Source organism: Centroberyx gerrardi, chromosome 16, assembly GCF_048128805.1.
Source record: "Centroberyx gerrardi isolate f3 chromosome 16, fCenGer3.hap1.cur.20231027, whole genome shotgun sequence".
Taxonomy (NCBI): domain Eukaryota; kingdom Metazoa; phylum Chordata; class Actinopteri; order Beryciformes; family Berycidae; genus Centroberyx; species Centroberyx gerrardi.
In genome coordinates, this window is record NC_136012.1 from 23,762,894 (window position 1) to 23,776,282 (window position 13,389).

Sequence of the window (13,389 nt, forward strand, 5' to 3'; positions counted from 1 at the left end):
AGGGGAGCCAAGGCCATCCAGCCTGCATTATTCATGAGGACTGGAAGTGTCTCGTTGGTATAGTGGTTTGGCACGGCAACACAAAGCACAACGGCCAGGTAATGAGAGGCTGGAGCTCGCTGCTGTGTCATGAGCATCACAAAGTCTTACAGCGACACCTAGTGCTCACTGCTAAAAAAAATAAATAAATAAATGGTTCGGCAAAGCAGCTGGACATTCTTCACTTTTTTTTTTTAACTGTGATAAATTTAGCCTTGTCTCCCCCCTCCAAAGGTAAGAAACCAACTTCTGTGTCCTTGGTCTAACACTTCTTATATCTGTAGCCTATGTCTATAAGAGTTTAATACCCAAAAATGAGATGCTGTTTTCTTATTTCTCTACTGTATAATCTATAATGAGTGATGCAGAAATTAGCAAAATCGTCTAATTCTCATGTTAACCTTGCTGATTGCTTTATAATGTCTTTTCCTATACAAATAGGCCAGTGTCTATACCTGACTGTACAGGTTCAGGCTAGGTTAATCACTATATCAGTACAGGTACAATCTCTACTTATATATGTAGAGTTTTAGGTGACACTTTTCCATCATATTCCAAAATAGTCCTCATAGATCTCCTATACTCCCCTACTGTAAAACCATTTTAAAAAAACAAACGGTCAGCAGAAAGTGAGTTTGAAAGCCATAAATCTCGGCACCTGGTGGAATAAATGCTGAGTCATTCATGGTATTGATCTACAACCCTATGAACCCCCTGCATATTATGGTCATTTTGTGCTATGGAGCTGCAGTAAAAATCTTACTGATTGCCCCTTTAACTAAGTTTCTGTTCTATTCTGTTATGTTCCATCCTATTCTGTTCTTTGTTTTCATTTATCGTTTTCATTTATTGTTTCATGGGGCTGTCAGACCGTAACTGTGATTAAAGGCTAGACAAATGAACCTGACTTGACTATTCAACACTGGGATTTTTACAACGTACCTTTTGAAAAGAGTCCACAAAGGAGACCGAGCTTGCGTTTTCTTTCCTGTGTGATCTCGTCACTGTCCTTGAGTGCACAGTCTGGAGTCTTGTGTCAAGGCTGGCGGACCTTCAGCCTGAACTTTGGCACAAGGCTCTACAAGGATGCTGCCAAATGACTGATCCTGAGTGTCCACTGCTATGGGGAGAGGATTCTCTTACTCAAAGACTTTTGTAAACTTTTTTAAACCTTTTTTTCTTTAGATGCAGAGGGTAAGCCTGTGAAACGACCCCCGTCTACAAGATCTGCGACCCAGCGGCCAAACCTGAAGGCCACATCAGGGGAGGCGCTGATGTCTGAACACTAGTCTGAACAGAAAAGAGGCCAAGGTGTTGAAATCATCATCGCTGACAGCTGGTGAAGACCCAGCCTCCTCTCCCGTGACACTGCCACTGGCAAATTTATCAGTGTCAGAGGCAGAGGAGGAGGAACACTGGACCAGGCTCTCTGGATTTCTTAATGCGACTGGAGATCCTCCACTGCTGTCACATTGAATTTCCATAACTTCCTCCACTTTCTTGACTTAGAAGTGGCACACTTCTGCTGCAATGTGGACTCCTGACTCACACCCCCAGCGCCGGTGGGTTTAAGCTCCTTTAATGCTCTCTTCCTGTACAAGGGGCGCTCTTATACTCTTAAAAAACGTATCCTGCTGTTATCAAAGGAAGAGCACCTCTACTTAATATTAAGTAAAGTGTGCACACTTAGAAGTTTTCCATTTAAAAAATATTTTACCTTGATTTTGCTACCACATCAAAATGAAAGTGATTTATTTTTCTATTTCATGTAATTTCAGGCGACAAAGCAATAAAGACTACAAAATTTGAAAGGGTGTTTTGATATCCACTGTAGATAGGTGGGCTATAGGAAAGTAGGTAGTTAGGTCTAGTTAGTAGATAGATGGATAGATGAAGATGTTTGGATCGTCTTTAAATCCCCTTTTGAGTGTGGCAGTGAAAGACAATAAAGATTCTAGATACTAGATGTAAGTTGGATGTAAGATGTAATACTGTGCAATTGACATTTTCCCTCAAATGGATATAGCATTTTTGAATGAAACTTTTCCCAATTAAAAACCAAATATATTTCATTTTTTTCCACTGGCTTCTGCAGCATATGTATTTTTAATTTTTTACAGACAGACAGCCAGATAGATAGATAGATAGATAGATAGATAGATAGATAGATAGAACTTCTGTTCATCTGACATATCTTAATTTTAAAAAACAGTAGCTCCATGTCTTGTAGCCCTGAGTCATTCCATTCTCTCTTGTTGCCTGTCTGGATTACCAATAGGCCCTGCAGGGATCGCGCATAAATTTGTAAATTAATTGTAAATTTGCGCTCATACAAATTAGCAAACTGTCTCAGCTCTCTTCAGAGAACAGTGAGCATTTTTTATGGTTTGCTTAAGCTACAATATGTGATGGGGTGGGTACTTGATTGAGGTTTTTATTCACCAAAGATTTTATTCACCAAGAAGCACTTCTGAACGATATCACCCTTTTTAAAACTAATCAGTTATGCAAGCAAACAACTCCTTACCAAAACTCAGAACCAGAAGAAACAACGCAGAAAAGAGAAAAGACTTTGATCTATTAAGTCATCAAGAAGTAACTGGAAGTCCTACAGTCAATCTGTAAAAAAAAAAAAAAAGTCTCTTTATGTTTGTGGCCTGTGATCTTGTTAATGTTTTAAATGTGCAGATGCTTGGACATGCAGCATAATGGTGTGATGTTGTGAGGGACTGTATTTCTGACTGATTCATTGAAATAACACACTAATGAACAGCTGCAATAGCCAAGGGGTAGGAGGTGTAAACCTGCTGGATTTAATGGGCTGCTTTAATGCTGCCTTCAAATGCTCATCGTAATTCCCTACTTCCGATTTCTGAGGCCTTCAAGTGCTTTTGGTCAGAATATAACAAAATAATGTACCTTGTAAAAAGTATTTTTTTGGTGGCTGTTGTTTTATTTTAGAAATCAAGCCACACAGAGCTAATTTGTACTGTAATGGCAGAGTAAAGGGGAGAAACAGTGCATCAGATGTGTAATCAGATGTGTCAAATTAATTTATACACCAAAATTTTAGTACAGCTTTAATAGTCCCACCCTTTCCCCCAATGCATGCTGGGATAGGCTCCAGCCTCCCATGACCCTGAAAAGGAATGAGCAGGTAAAGAAAATAAAGTTAACAAAAGTGAACTGAAATTTTAACAAAGGATGAATTTAGAATTTAGAAACATTCAGCCATACTAATTATTGACATAGAACACAAAACAATAACACATAACACTAAAATCCATAATTTTAATAACAAATTGTTGAGACATCTTTCACGCTTTCCACCCGCTAAACGTCACATCTCAGCAAGCTGGACGTCATAAAAAATCTCCCATTTCCCCACTTTGTTCAGTCGTCTGTGCCTGTGAAACTCACAGAATTACGAGGTTTCCGACAGCATGTGAAGGCAGCATTAGTGCAGCCAACCTGTTGCACAACTAGGGGTAACGCCCCCTTCTCTCTCTCTCTCTCTCTCTCTCTCTCTCTCTCTCTCTCTCTCTCTCTCTCTCTCTCTCTCTCTCTCTCTCTCTCTCCCTCTCTCTCTCAGTATTTCTGCTGACGCTCTCCCTGCTCGCTCATTCATTGCTCACTCAGTCTGTTCATCAAGAGTAAAAAAAATAAAACATGGCTGCTAACCGGGTTATCGTTTATGGCGGAAGAGGCGCACTGGGCTCTAAGTGTGTGCAACACTTTAAATCTAAAGGATGGGTGAGCAAAACCAGAAACTCTCTCTGTCTGCATTATTAATGTCTACTTGCAAAATGCTTAGGCGTTTAGCTCTAATTATAGGCTTGAATGAGTTACTGTAGCCTACCTCTCTCTCTCTCTTTCTCTCTCCTTCTCTATGTAATCAATAGTGGGTTGCAAGCATCGACATCACTGCAAATGAGGAGGCAAATGAAAACGTGCTCGTCAAGTTGTCTGAATCCTTTACGGAGCAAGCAGGACAGGTGAGGCTGCTGCTCATCTGCTGTCAAGGAACCAGATGAGTCACATGTTGATGTTTTTTCTGTCAAATAAACGTCAAACTGCAGGATAGCAGTATAGTAAACCTCTGATGATCAGCAGGACAGACCTAGGTATTGGTTTAAATCCAGTTTGCTCATGATTTGCGCATTTGCATAAAGGTAACGTGAGACAGCGATTTTGTTTGCAGAAACCCAGTTTATAGGCTAATGCTGCGTTCACGTCATGCCGGAAGAAGCGCGCTCGCTTTTCGTAAGCAGAGCTGATTGTGTTAGTGAGAGTAAAACTGATCATTTTGATTTATTTCCTCGGTCTGCTGTCATATGAATGGGGTCGCTGTCGCATGTGTTGACGCACTTCCGCAATCCGTGACGTCAAGTGGGAGATTTAGGAGCCCTGCAATATTCCAATAGTGGTTATCCCTCAAGATAGTTTGTTTTTTCTTACATCTTTCATATCCTTTTTAATATGGACAGTCTTTAGACAAACATACAGTATATAATGAACATAGTGATACTTACATACTTTTTTTTTTTTTAGGATTGAAATTAAGAATTACATTGCGTCCCTGAAGCAAATGAATGTGAACGAAAGTTGATGTAATCATGAGTCTGTGTCTGTTTATTCTCATATATCAGATAATGTAGGCTCATGTTTTTATGCCCTTCATGCCTTGTGTTTTTATTCAGTGCATTTTACTTGACCTTTTGTTTTATTTTTATTCAGTATTATCCCCCTCTACAGTTACTTGTCCCATTGATTGATTGCAGTGTTTATGCTCCTATATGGCCTTTGGAAATGGTATTTTTACAATAAAGGTTATTTAATAAAACACCAACTTATAAATGAGGCTGATGTCAAAGCTTTTTCCCAACCGGCAGCTTGTATTTACAGTAAATCCCATATGACCTGAACGCAGCATGACTCTGATATTCAGATTTTCAGTAGATATGAGCTCAAATGTAACCAGCATTTAAATGTCATTCATCCTGTGTGCTGAGCTATTATCTCTTGGTGTGTGTAGGTGACGACAGATGTGGGCCAGTTGCTAGGTGAGCAGAAAGTGGACGCCATCTTGTGTGTGGCAGGAGGATGGGCCGGAGGAAATTGCAATTCCAAAGGTCAGAGTTCAACCTTTGTTCGCTGTGACATTAATCATCAGCCAGACATTTATAGACATTTATGCTGCAACAATTCATGGTTTATTTTGAAATTAATAGTAGCCTATCAGATTTTATTTATGTAGTATGTTTCATACAACAGTGCCTGAGCTGTTTTTAAAGCCCTTTGGGTCATGTTGTTGTATGAAATGTGCTATATGGTTAAAAAAAAAAAAAAAAAACGAAGCAAAAGTAGGGCTGGGCAATATGGTTGAAATAAAAATCACGATAATCATAAGGATTTTTTTTTTATATCAATATATATCACGATATGGCTCACTTATGCAAAATCACGTTAAATAATTAATGTTCATCCCATTGGACTGAATAGTAATGTTAGGTGTGATGTCAAACAAGACTGAAACTTTAAAATTATATTTCTTAAAATGTTTCACACCTCAATTTGTCAGTTTTTAAATAAAATGGGCTTGTTATCATCAGTTTAGACAGAAGAATTGTTTGTCACGATATCCCAAATCATCACGATATGATTCCATTTAAAGATGATAAACAATAATATTGAATTATCGCCCAGCGCTAAGCAACAGTTAACTTTCAAAAGCGGCAGTAAAAAGGTGTGTTAAGTTTTCTCCTAAAACCCTCTAGTGCAGTGGGCCTCAAATCCGGACTTTGGGCTCCAGAGTCCTGCTAGCTTCCATTCTGCCAGGTAGATAACTGCATTCACCTGTTGTCCCGGGTCTAAATCACTCTCCAATTAGACGGCTAGAATGAAAACTACCTGGCAGAATAGAAAACCAGCAGCACTCTGGACCCTGAGGACCGGATCTGAGGACCGCTGCGTAGCGAATTAGCATTTTGGAGATTGGCTGGGGCCGGTCCAAAAGCAGAGGGCATAAAAGCTAATTTCTGCCTCCCCTGCTGTTTTGTTTCTGGCTGTTAAAAGGACAGCGCTGGATGATCTGAGGCATCTGTGGAACACGCATATTGAATAAACAAGTTGATGCCAGAGATTTAAAAATTCTAATCTTGCTAGAGGTTTTTGTTTTTCATTCATGTTTTGCACGTGTGTCTCTTTCAGATTTGTACAAAAACGCAGATCTGATGTGGAAGCAGAGTGTGTGGACCTCCACCATCTCCAGCCACCTCGCCGCTCTGCACCTGAAACCCGGCGGACTGTTGACTTTGGCCGGGGCCAAAGCGTCGCTCTCTGGCACCGGCGGTAAGACACACATTTAATGTTTACCCTTCCCATCACGATGACCTTGTTTGGCCGCGCGTCACGCCAGGGCTTCAGTCAGACTTTGATATTTCAGACACTGCAGTGCGCTCTCTCGTCTGTGTTGTCCAACCAGATAACATAGATAATGGAAAGCAGCGCGGGGCTTTGACCAGGGGATTGACGTCCTGATCAGAGGCAGGGGAAATGTAAAACAGCTCACAGCACTGAAAGGAAAAGCTGTCGATAAAATAGATTCAACAGAAATAGATAGAATAGTTGATGAGCTGTGTGGCAGCAGGGTGACTGTGCGGTTAGAGAGTCTGTTCCGTAAACAAAAGGTCAAAAGTTTGATTTCCACAAGAGTCAGTGTGTCCATCAGCAGCCCTGTGCCAGGAGTCAGCTAAATGTCCAAAATGTTAAAGCTTGGTGTTTCTTTTAAAATGAAACACAACAAGACAACAAAAGGTCAACAAAAGACATCAGCAAAAATATATTGCAATAATAGTTAATAATAGATGCAGATTAATTCTTGGTTGTTGTTTTTTTTGTGTGTGTGTGTGGGGGGGGGGGGGGGGGGGGGGTGTTATGTGGTATTTTATCAATGTATAGTAAGTACAAAATGTACGAAATGTTAGCTGCACTGTGCGCTTTGCATTTTTGCACTTAGGATTAAAATAAGGCTGGGTGATATGACAAAATGAATTTCACAAAAATCTAATTATTTGCATTATATAATTTATATTATCATATGCATTAGCATGCATATGATAATATAAATTCCGATAAAACTAGAACTGATATTCCCTGATATGTTTCAGATATCATTTTGTGAGAGATTTTAATTGAATCAGGAATGAAATGACCCTGTCTGGCATGAGAAACCTCTCATCCTCATTTTTGTTATAGTGTGCAGATTATTACTACATCTTACACTTCAGTTCACTATCAGTCGAGACCTCTGCACCTTAAATCAGTGGCACCCAAACTGGGGGTTGTCGCAAGATAAATTGGGGGATCGCAAGATGATTTATGGAATAGGAAAAAAACATATTTCTACTGTACATATCTATTATCATGTGTCATTTTTCAGATTTTTCTCTAATTTTTCTTTTTTATTCTTGCGAAATACTGAATAGTTTTCAGCCCCTTGGCCTCTGATAATTAATCAACAACCTGAAAATGGAAAATCATTCTTTAGTTGAACTGTTCACCACTCTGCTATGCAGCCTGTGATGAGGCATCCCTTCGTTTTAAGGAGGCACCAAAGCCAAAAAGAGCCAAAAATGCCTTATTATTGGTTTGGCCTTAAACGACTGAGCTTGGACGTTAGTTAGGGAGCGGTGAATTTCATTGCACTTATCCCTGACCATTGTTACCATGTGACACCAACCCTCCTGACACCAGTCCCTGTGGCATCCAGAGAGGCTGTAGTGTGGACCATGTGATGTCCAGTCCGCCTGTGTCCAAGCCTGTCCATGTGATGGGCTGAGATCCAGCACTACAACAATACAAAGCCCTAGCTCAGCAGTCAGCGCAGAGCCGACAACCTCATTGGCTGCCGGCTTAGGAAGAGAATGACTCAGCAGTTGAGGATCCGCCACATTATCCACATGGACTCAATGCATTAACTCTGTTGAAACAAGACTGGAGTATCTGATATCTGCTGGACTCATGGGACTGTTTTGTATTTGAAACGTGAAAGAAATATGATCATTGTTATCTTATTTTCCAAAAAAATCCATTTGCATGAATTCTAATTAAATGTCAGGCAATGTCAAGAGAGCCAAATGTTGAGAAATATAACAACAGTGTTGAGAAGTACAACACTGCGCTCATCCTCCCCTCTGTATGCTTTGATCAAACAAATTGAGCAGACTGTGGTGTTTACTTGATTAGCATAGCCAAAAAAAAAAGAAGGAAGTGGATTAGGACGACAAGTAAGGACTTAGAATTAGGCCTAAATGTATTGACTTTCATTGTGGTTGTTAATCAAAATTGCCATTTTTATGTGTACTGTTGTTCTAGCTTCCGTATAAACTGACTTATGGCAAGTTGCTGAGGTGAGGTTTGCAGCAAGAACCAAAGGAGCTGCTCTGTCACCTTGCTATGGATTGCTAATATGCTAATGTTGATGAGAAGAGCTAACGAGAGAAGTACAGTCTTTGATAATGCTACGTTAGCCTCGTCGCTAACATCAGCTTTTAGTTGAGTTTTGACAGTTTGCTAAGCACTCATGCAACAGACACATCTGCACAGTTCTCAAACAAGTGTGACAGACTTTACGACCTTAATGCCCAGACTTGTCACCATAGCAACTAACCCTTAAAATTCCATAATCACCATTTTATGCTGTACTAGCCAAATTATCAATGCAAACAGTGGAAGGACCGTTCTATCTATTCAAGTTCTGTGATTACGTGTTACTAAGTCGAAGTTGAAAGGCAGCAGGCCAAGTAAGGGTTAACAAACCATGTGAATGCCTCATAACCTCGGACCTCGGACCTCGGAGTCGGTGAAAGGGACTTCTCTGTGCCTCTGCATGTGACTTTTAGCCTTCCCATAATGCCAGGATTATCCTCTCAGAAATGCAAAAGATGGCATTCAGTGTTTGGGTATACAGCACACACCAGTGCATTGTTATATTCACCGTCTTTGGACAGTCTTAAGTAGTCTTCCCTCTTCACATTTACAGGTGAAAAGGCTTGCAGTGAGCAGGTAGGGGTTCAGCGTCTTGCTCAAGGACAATTAGACAGGAGACTTAATTATTGATGGACACATATTGGCTGTTGCAAGGCTTGAACATGTGACTTATATGCAGCAAATCAACACAGTGTTAATTCCACTGTCCTTTAGACTACTGTACCACTAGCTGCCCCAGTTTGTCCTCCCTCTTTTATTAGACCTGATTTTATTCTTGGAGAAAAACAAAAGCCTCCGAGGAAAGTCATCTCACCGCCCCTTGCTCCTATTGGTCAGTTCTTCAAAGGTGGCTTGGCAGGCTCGTCATAAGATTTGGTGGAGAGGGGTGGGGAGATGCTTTGCATTCTTTTTAAAGCCTAGTTTAAATGGAAAATGGCAACTTATTGATTCCAGATGCTACTGTAAGGCTGAAAAACATTCCTGGGAACAAGCCAAGACTGGGTTTCTGTAACAAGCCAGTTTGAAAATGACGACTTAGACTTAAACTTTAGAGAGAAGAGAACAAGCAGTGGGGGTTGTATGTATTTTGTATGTAGTTACAGAATCGAAGGTTAATTTAAAAATGAAGTACGCGTGTTCTGGTAGCTCTGCACACACCATGTACTATAATGAGCCTTATTGGATGTCATCCTCTCAATCATTTTCCCATCTTCCCCGTCTTTCTTTGATCATATCTTTTCCTAAGAAGCAGAAATGCGGTAATGTGTAGGTCGTCGTTTTAGTACCCTGCCTGTCCCATGCCTTCATATAGTACATCTTCAGATAGTACATCTCTGTCATTGCAAACTGAATTTCCTCCAGCACGCTAAAAGGATCTTGTATCTTTAACCCCCAGGCATGGTAGGCTATGGCATGGCCAAAGCCGCCGTCCACCAACTCTGCAAGAGTCTAGCAGGCAAAAACAGCGGCATGCCGTCAGGAGCCACCGCTGTGGCCATCCTGCCGTGAGTACTGCAGTGAAATGTTTTGACATGTATACATGTATCAGGGTGTCTGCAGGTCCTGGAAGAAGTCTTGACATGTCTTAAATCACATTATCTAAACTCAAGTCCTTTTTAAAGGTCTTGGATACAGTTGAATAAAGCATTTTAAGTCCTAAATTCAGTTTCAGAGGTGTTTAAAAATGTTGAGGTTTCCTTGGTTTGCTGTCTTTCCAGTGAGAAATCAGCCCAGTCATGCAGACCTACTGTGTATTCTCATAAGTCTCCAGTTGTTTTTCATTTTTACATGTATTCCAATTGCAAACTTGGACTTTCATATTTCGTAGCTGGTGTTAAAAGGGTCTTAAAAAGTCTTAAAGTTTAACGTGATGAAACTTGCAGACACCCTGATGTATTACACACTCACTCACTCACAATACACATTCAGTCCTTAATGAATTCCATCCGCATCTGTGGCCCATGGATGAAAAGTGTTTTTTTTTCTTTGCCCTGACATTTTACATTAAAATTTTAGGCCTTTAGCCGACGCTCTTATCAAGAATAACAGAAGAGTAAGCTTAAAGCTGCATCAGGCAACTTTGCATGTCGGCGGCTGCAAATGGCAGCAAGAGATAACCGTAAAAAATTTGAACTTCAATACCCAGAAATCACATAACGTCATCAGCATCAGTAAACTTCTCACAGCATGCTCATGTTTACCGAGCCGGCCGGTCTGTGATGCTTTATACCAAAGGAAAGCAAATGGACGAGAGAGGAAAGAGATCTAACGTTAGGGGAGTCTGGCTTTCTCTAGGCGGAGCGCTCGATTTTGCTTTTAAGTTTTAATTCGTCACTTCCTGTGGGTGGAGAAGATTTCCCGCCAGTGTCTGTACCCAACACCAGAATTTCATTTGGGCAAATAGGGAAAATCTACAGGGTTTCAATTAGTGGGAATGGGACGTTTTATTCCAGCCCACTTTGTGATTTAGGCTTATAAGAGGGGTGTATTTTTTTACGTAAAAATCTTGGGTAACGCTTTATTTTCCCGGTCCACAATGTCCTAATAATTTCCTAGAAAGGAACTGTTAATCTTAGGAAGCTTCCTGGAAAGAACCATGAAATTATGTAGTAGTTATATAGAAAATGTAAGCGTCAATTTTTAAAATAATTTCCTGGAAAGAACTGCAAAACTACAACTATATTAGTATATAATCTAGTTATTTGTTGAATTCTTAATTGATTTTAGTTCATTTCTAATTTTCTATATAACTATGACATAATTTCATGGTTCTGTCTTGAAAACAACAGAAGAAATTGGAGGAACTTACCAACTACCATTGAACTCTTTCTCTATTTTCCCTATAATTAGAACATAATTTCACGATTCTTTCCAGGAAACTTCCTAAGTAAGTGACAGTTCCTTTCTAGGAAATTATTGAGAAATTGCGGACCCGGAAAATAAAGCGTTACCAAATCCTGCCTAGTGCAGCTTTAAATTCCTAGATCACCAACATCACAAACAGCAGGATCAAAGCTACAGTGCGGTAAAAATAGATGTAACACGTAGTCCTTTGTTTTCGAATGATCAAGCATGATCAGTGCAAGGTAAAGAAATACAAGCCAGGCAGGGAGGAAAGGTAGAGAAGGTCCCCAGATTCACTCAGTAAATCTCTGCTTGTACACGTGTTCCTTTATAGATGAACGACTCTCACAGTCCTCAGTGGGTTTAAAGCATGAATCTGCACTGTCATCATGAGAGGCCGGGAATTGGGTTTCTGGGGTGTAGATTGTTCCAGCGCTCTGTTTGGTTGCATTTTCCAACAACATGAGGCTGAACTGAGTCCGCCTCTCCAGCTAGCTGTCGCATCTGTTTAGCATTAGCCCCATGACTTGCATTTCTGCCACAGCAGCCCCCATCCACTGCTGCAGCATCATATACCAATAGTGTACTTGTGGAATTCACTGTCAACTGACAGGAGGAGGGGGGGGGTTTGCATTTTAAAATTGAAATACCTCAGCTTTAAAAATGTCTCTCCATGACTTTTCTAGACCCACTTTCTGTACAACCTGATGTTAGATTTTCTAACTCATGCAAGGAAATGGAGCTTATAAGTATATTTATTACAGATTATTGATCTTCTCTTAAACCCATAAAATCCATTGGTCTCTCTAGTGGTAAAGATAGCTATGAAGAATGTGTGCATGTACCTGTATGTATGTATGTATGTATGTATGTATGTATGTATGTATGCGTAGGGCTTGTTACATGATGAAACCTATCCAAAAATACTGCGTTTATCACTCAGTAATTCAACACAAAACGCCTTTTTATAACACATTTGGTACACTTGCACTGATAACATGCACTGTTCCTGTATAATAAGCTTATAAAACACAAAATACCCTGATGTAAGAGATATTTACAGTCATAATATGATGATAAAACAGGAAAATGAAGCAAATCCACTCAAATAGCTTATACGATGCTGTGTTTGTGTGTGAGTGTGGAGATGCTGCAGTCTGGCAGCTCTCTCTCTCTCCTCTCCACCGCCCAGACACGGCTACTAACCCTGATTGTCATCTGGCTTAATTTGGCAGGGTTACCTTGGATACGCCAATGAACAGGAAGTTCATGCCTGACGCAGATTTCGGTTCCTGGACAACGCTGGAGTACATTGCAGAGTGAGTGCTGAAACAAATGGCGTTTCTTCTGCTGTTTAAATCGTAATTGTTTTTAAAATAGGGCTAAAACATTCAGTATATGTGACCCAACATGGAAAAACAGGAGATAGTTGTTTTGGTTTTCAGTTGTTTTGGTTTTCATAGATCTTTGCATTCAGAATTATAAAGGAAAAATCCACCGTGGGATCCTCTCAGATGTTAGATGTCAATGCTGATGTTCAATTTATTCCAGGAGTTATTTTTATGATGAAATGTTGTGATTTACTTTTTTGGTGAACCCACTTTCCCTCAACCTGCCTCATGTACTTCTGCTTCATTCAGGGGTTTGCTACGTTTCCCAGAATGCCTTTCAACCCCCAGAGAAGGGGTGTGAACTTGTTGCTTTCAATCAAAGTTGGGCGTATGGGGAATATAACTAGCTTGAAAGTGTGATCATTCAGCTGTGGGTTTTACATGTCTGTGATCGCAGCCCCTTATTCACGACGCAACCTGTCTTGTGGCTGCATTGCATTCTGGTCTATTGAGGCTGCTGTCAGTGGACAAATTGGTCTCTCTGCCTCTTCTATGATAGATTTCTTCTTGTATGATAGTTGAAAGTCGGTGCAAAATGGTGAGTCTAGAAAGAAGCCCTTGCTCTTTGATTCTGAGGGACTGACACCAAAACCTGACGTTGACTGTTGATGTTTTAGATAGTTGA

At 40.3% G+C, this 13,389-nt stretch overlaps 1 protein-coding gene across 3 annotated transcripts in view; it reads left to right on the top strand.

The window, feature by feature from the left end:
* Nucleotides 1-3,655: 3,655 nt before the first annotated feature.
* Nucleotides 3,656-13,389, top strand: part of qdpra (quinoid dihydropteridine reductase a) — a 236,816-nt gene continuing 227,082 nt past the window's right edge. For all 3 annotated transcript variants that reach the window (XR_013507252.1, XM_071914887.2, XM_071914889.2), the window contains exons 1-6: nucleotides 3,656-3,792; nucleotides 3,942-4,034; nucleotides 5,075-5,171; nucleotides 6,250-6,390; nucleotides 9,926-10,034; nucleotides 12,609-12,692. Coding sequence is in view for 2 of the 3 variants with exons in the window: in XM_071914887.2 (XP_071770988.1) it covers nucleotides 3,709-3,792; nucleotides 3,942-4,034; nucleotides 5,075-5,171; nucleotides 6,250-6,390; nucleotides 9,926-10,034; nucleotides 12,609-12,692 (608 nt within the window). In the remaining variant the exon portion in view is untranslated. The remainder of the gene's footprint in view (nucleotides 3,793-3,941; nucleotides 4,035-5,074; nucleotides 5,172-6,249; nucleotides 6,391-9,925; nucleotides 10,035-12,608; nucleotides 12,693-13,389) is intronic.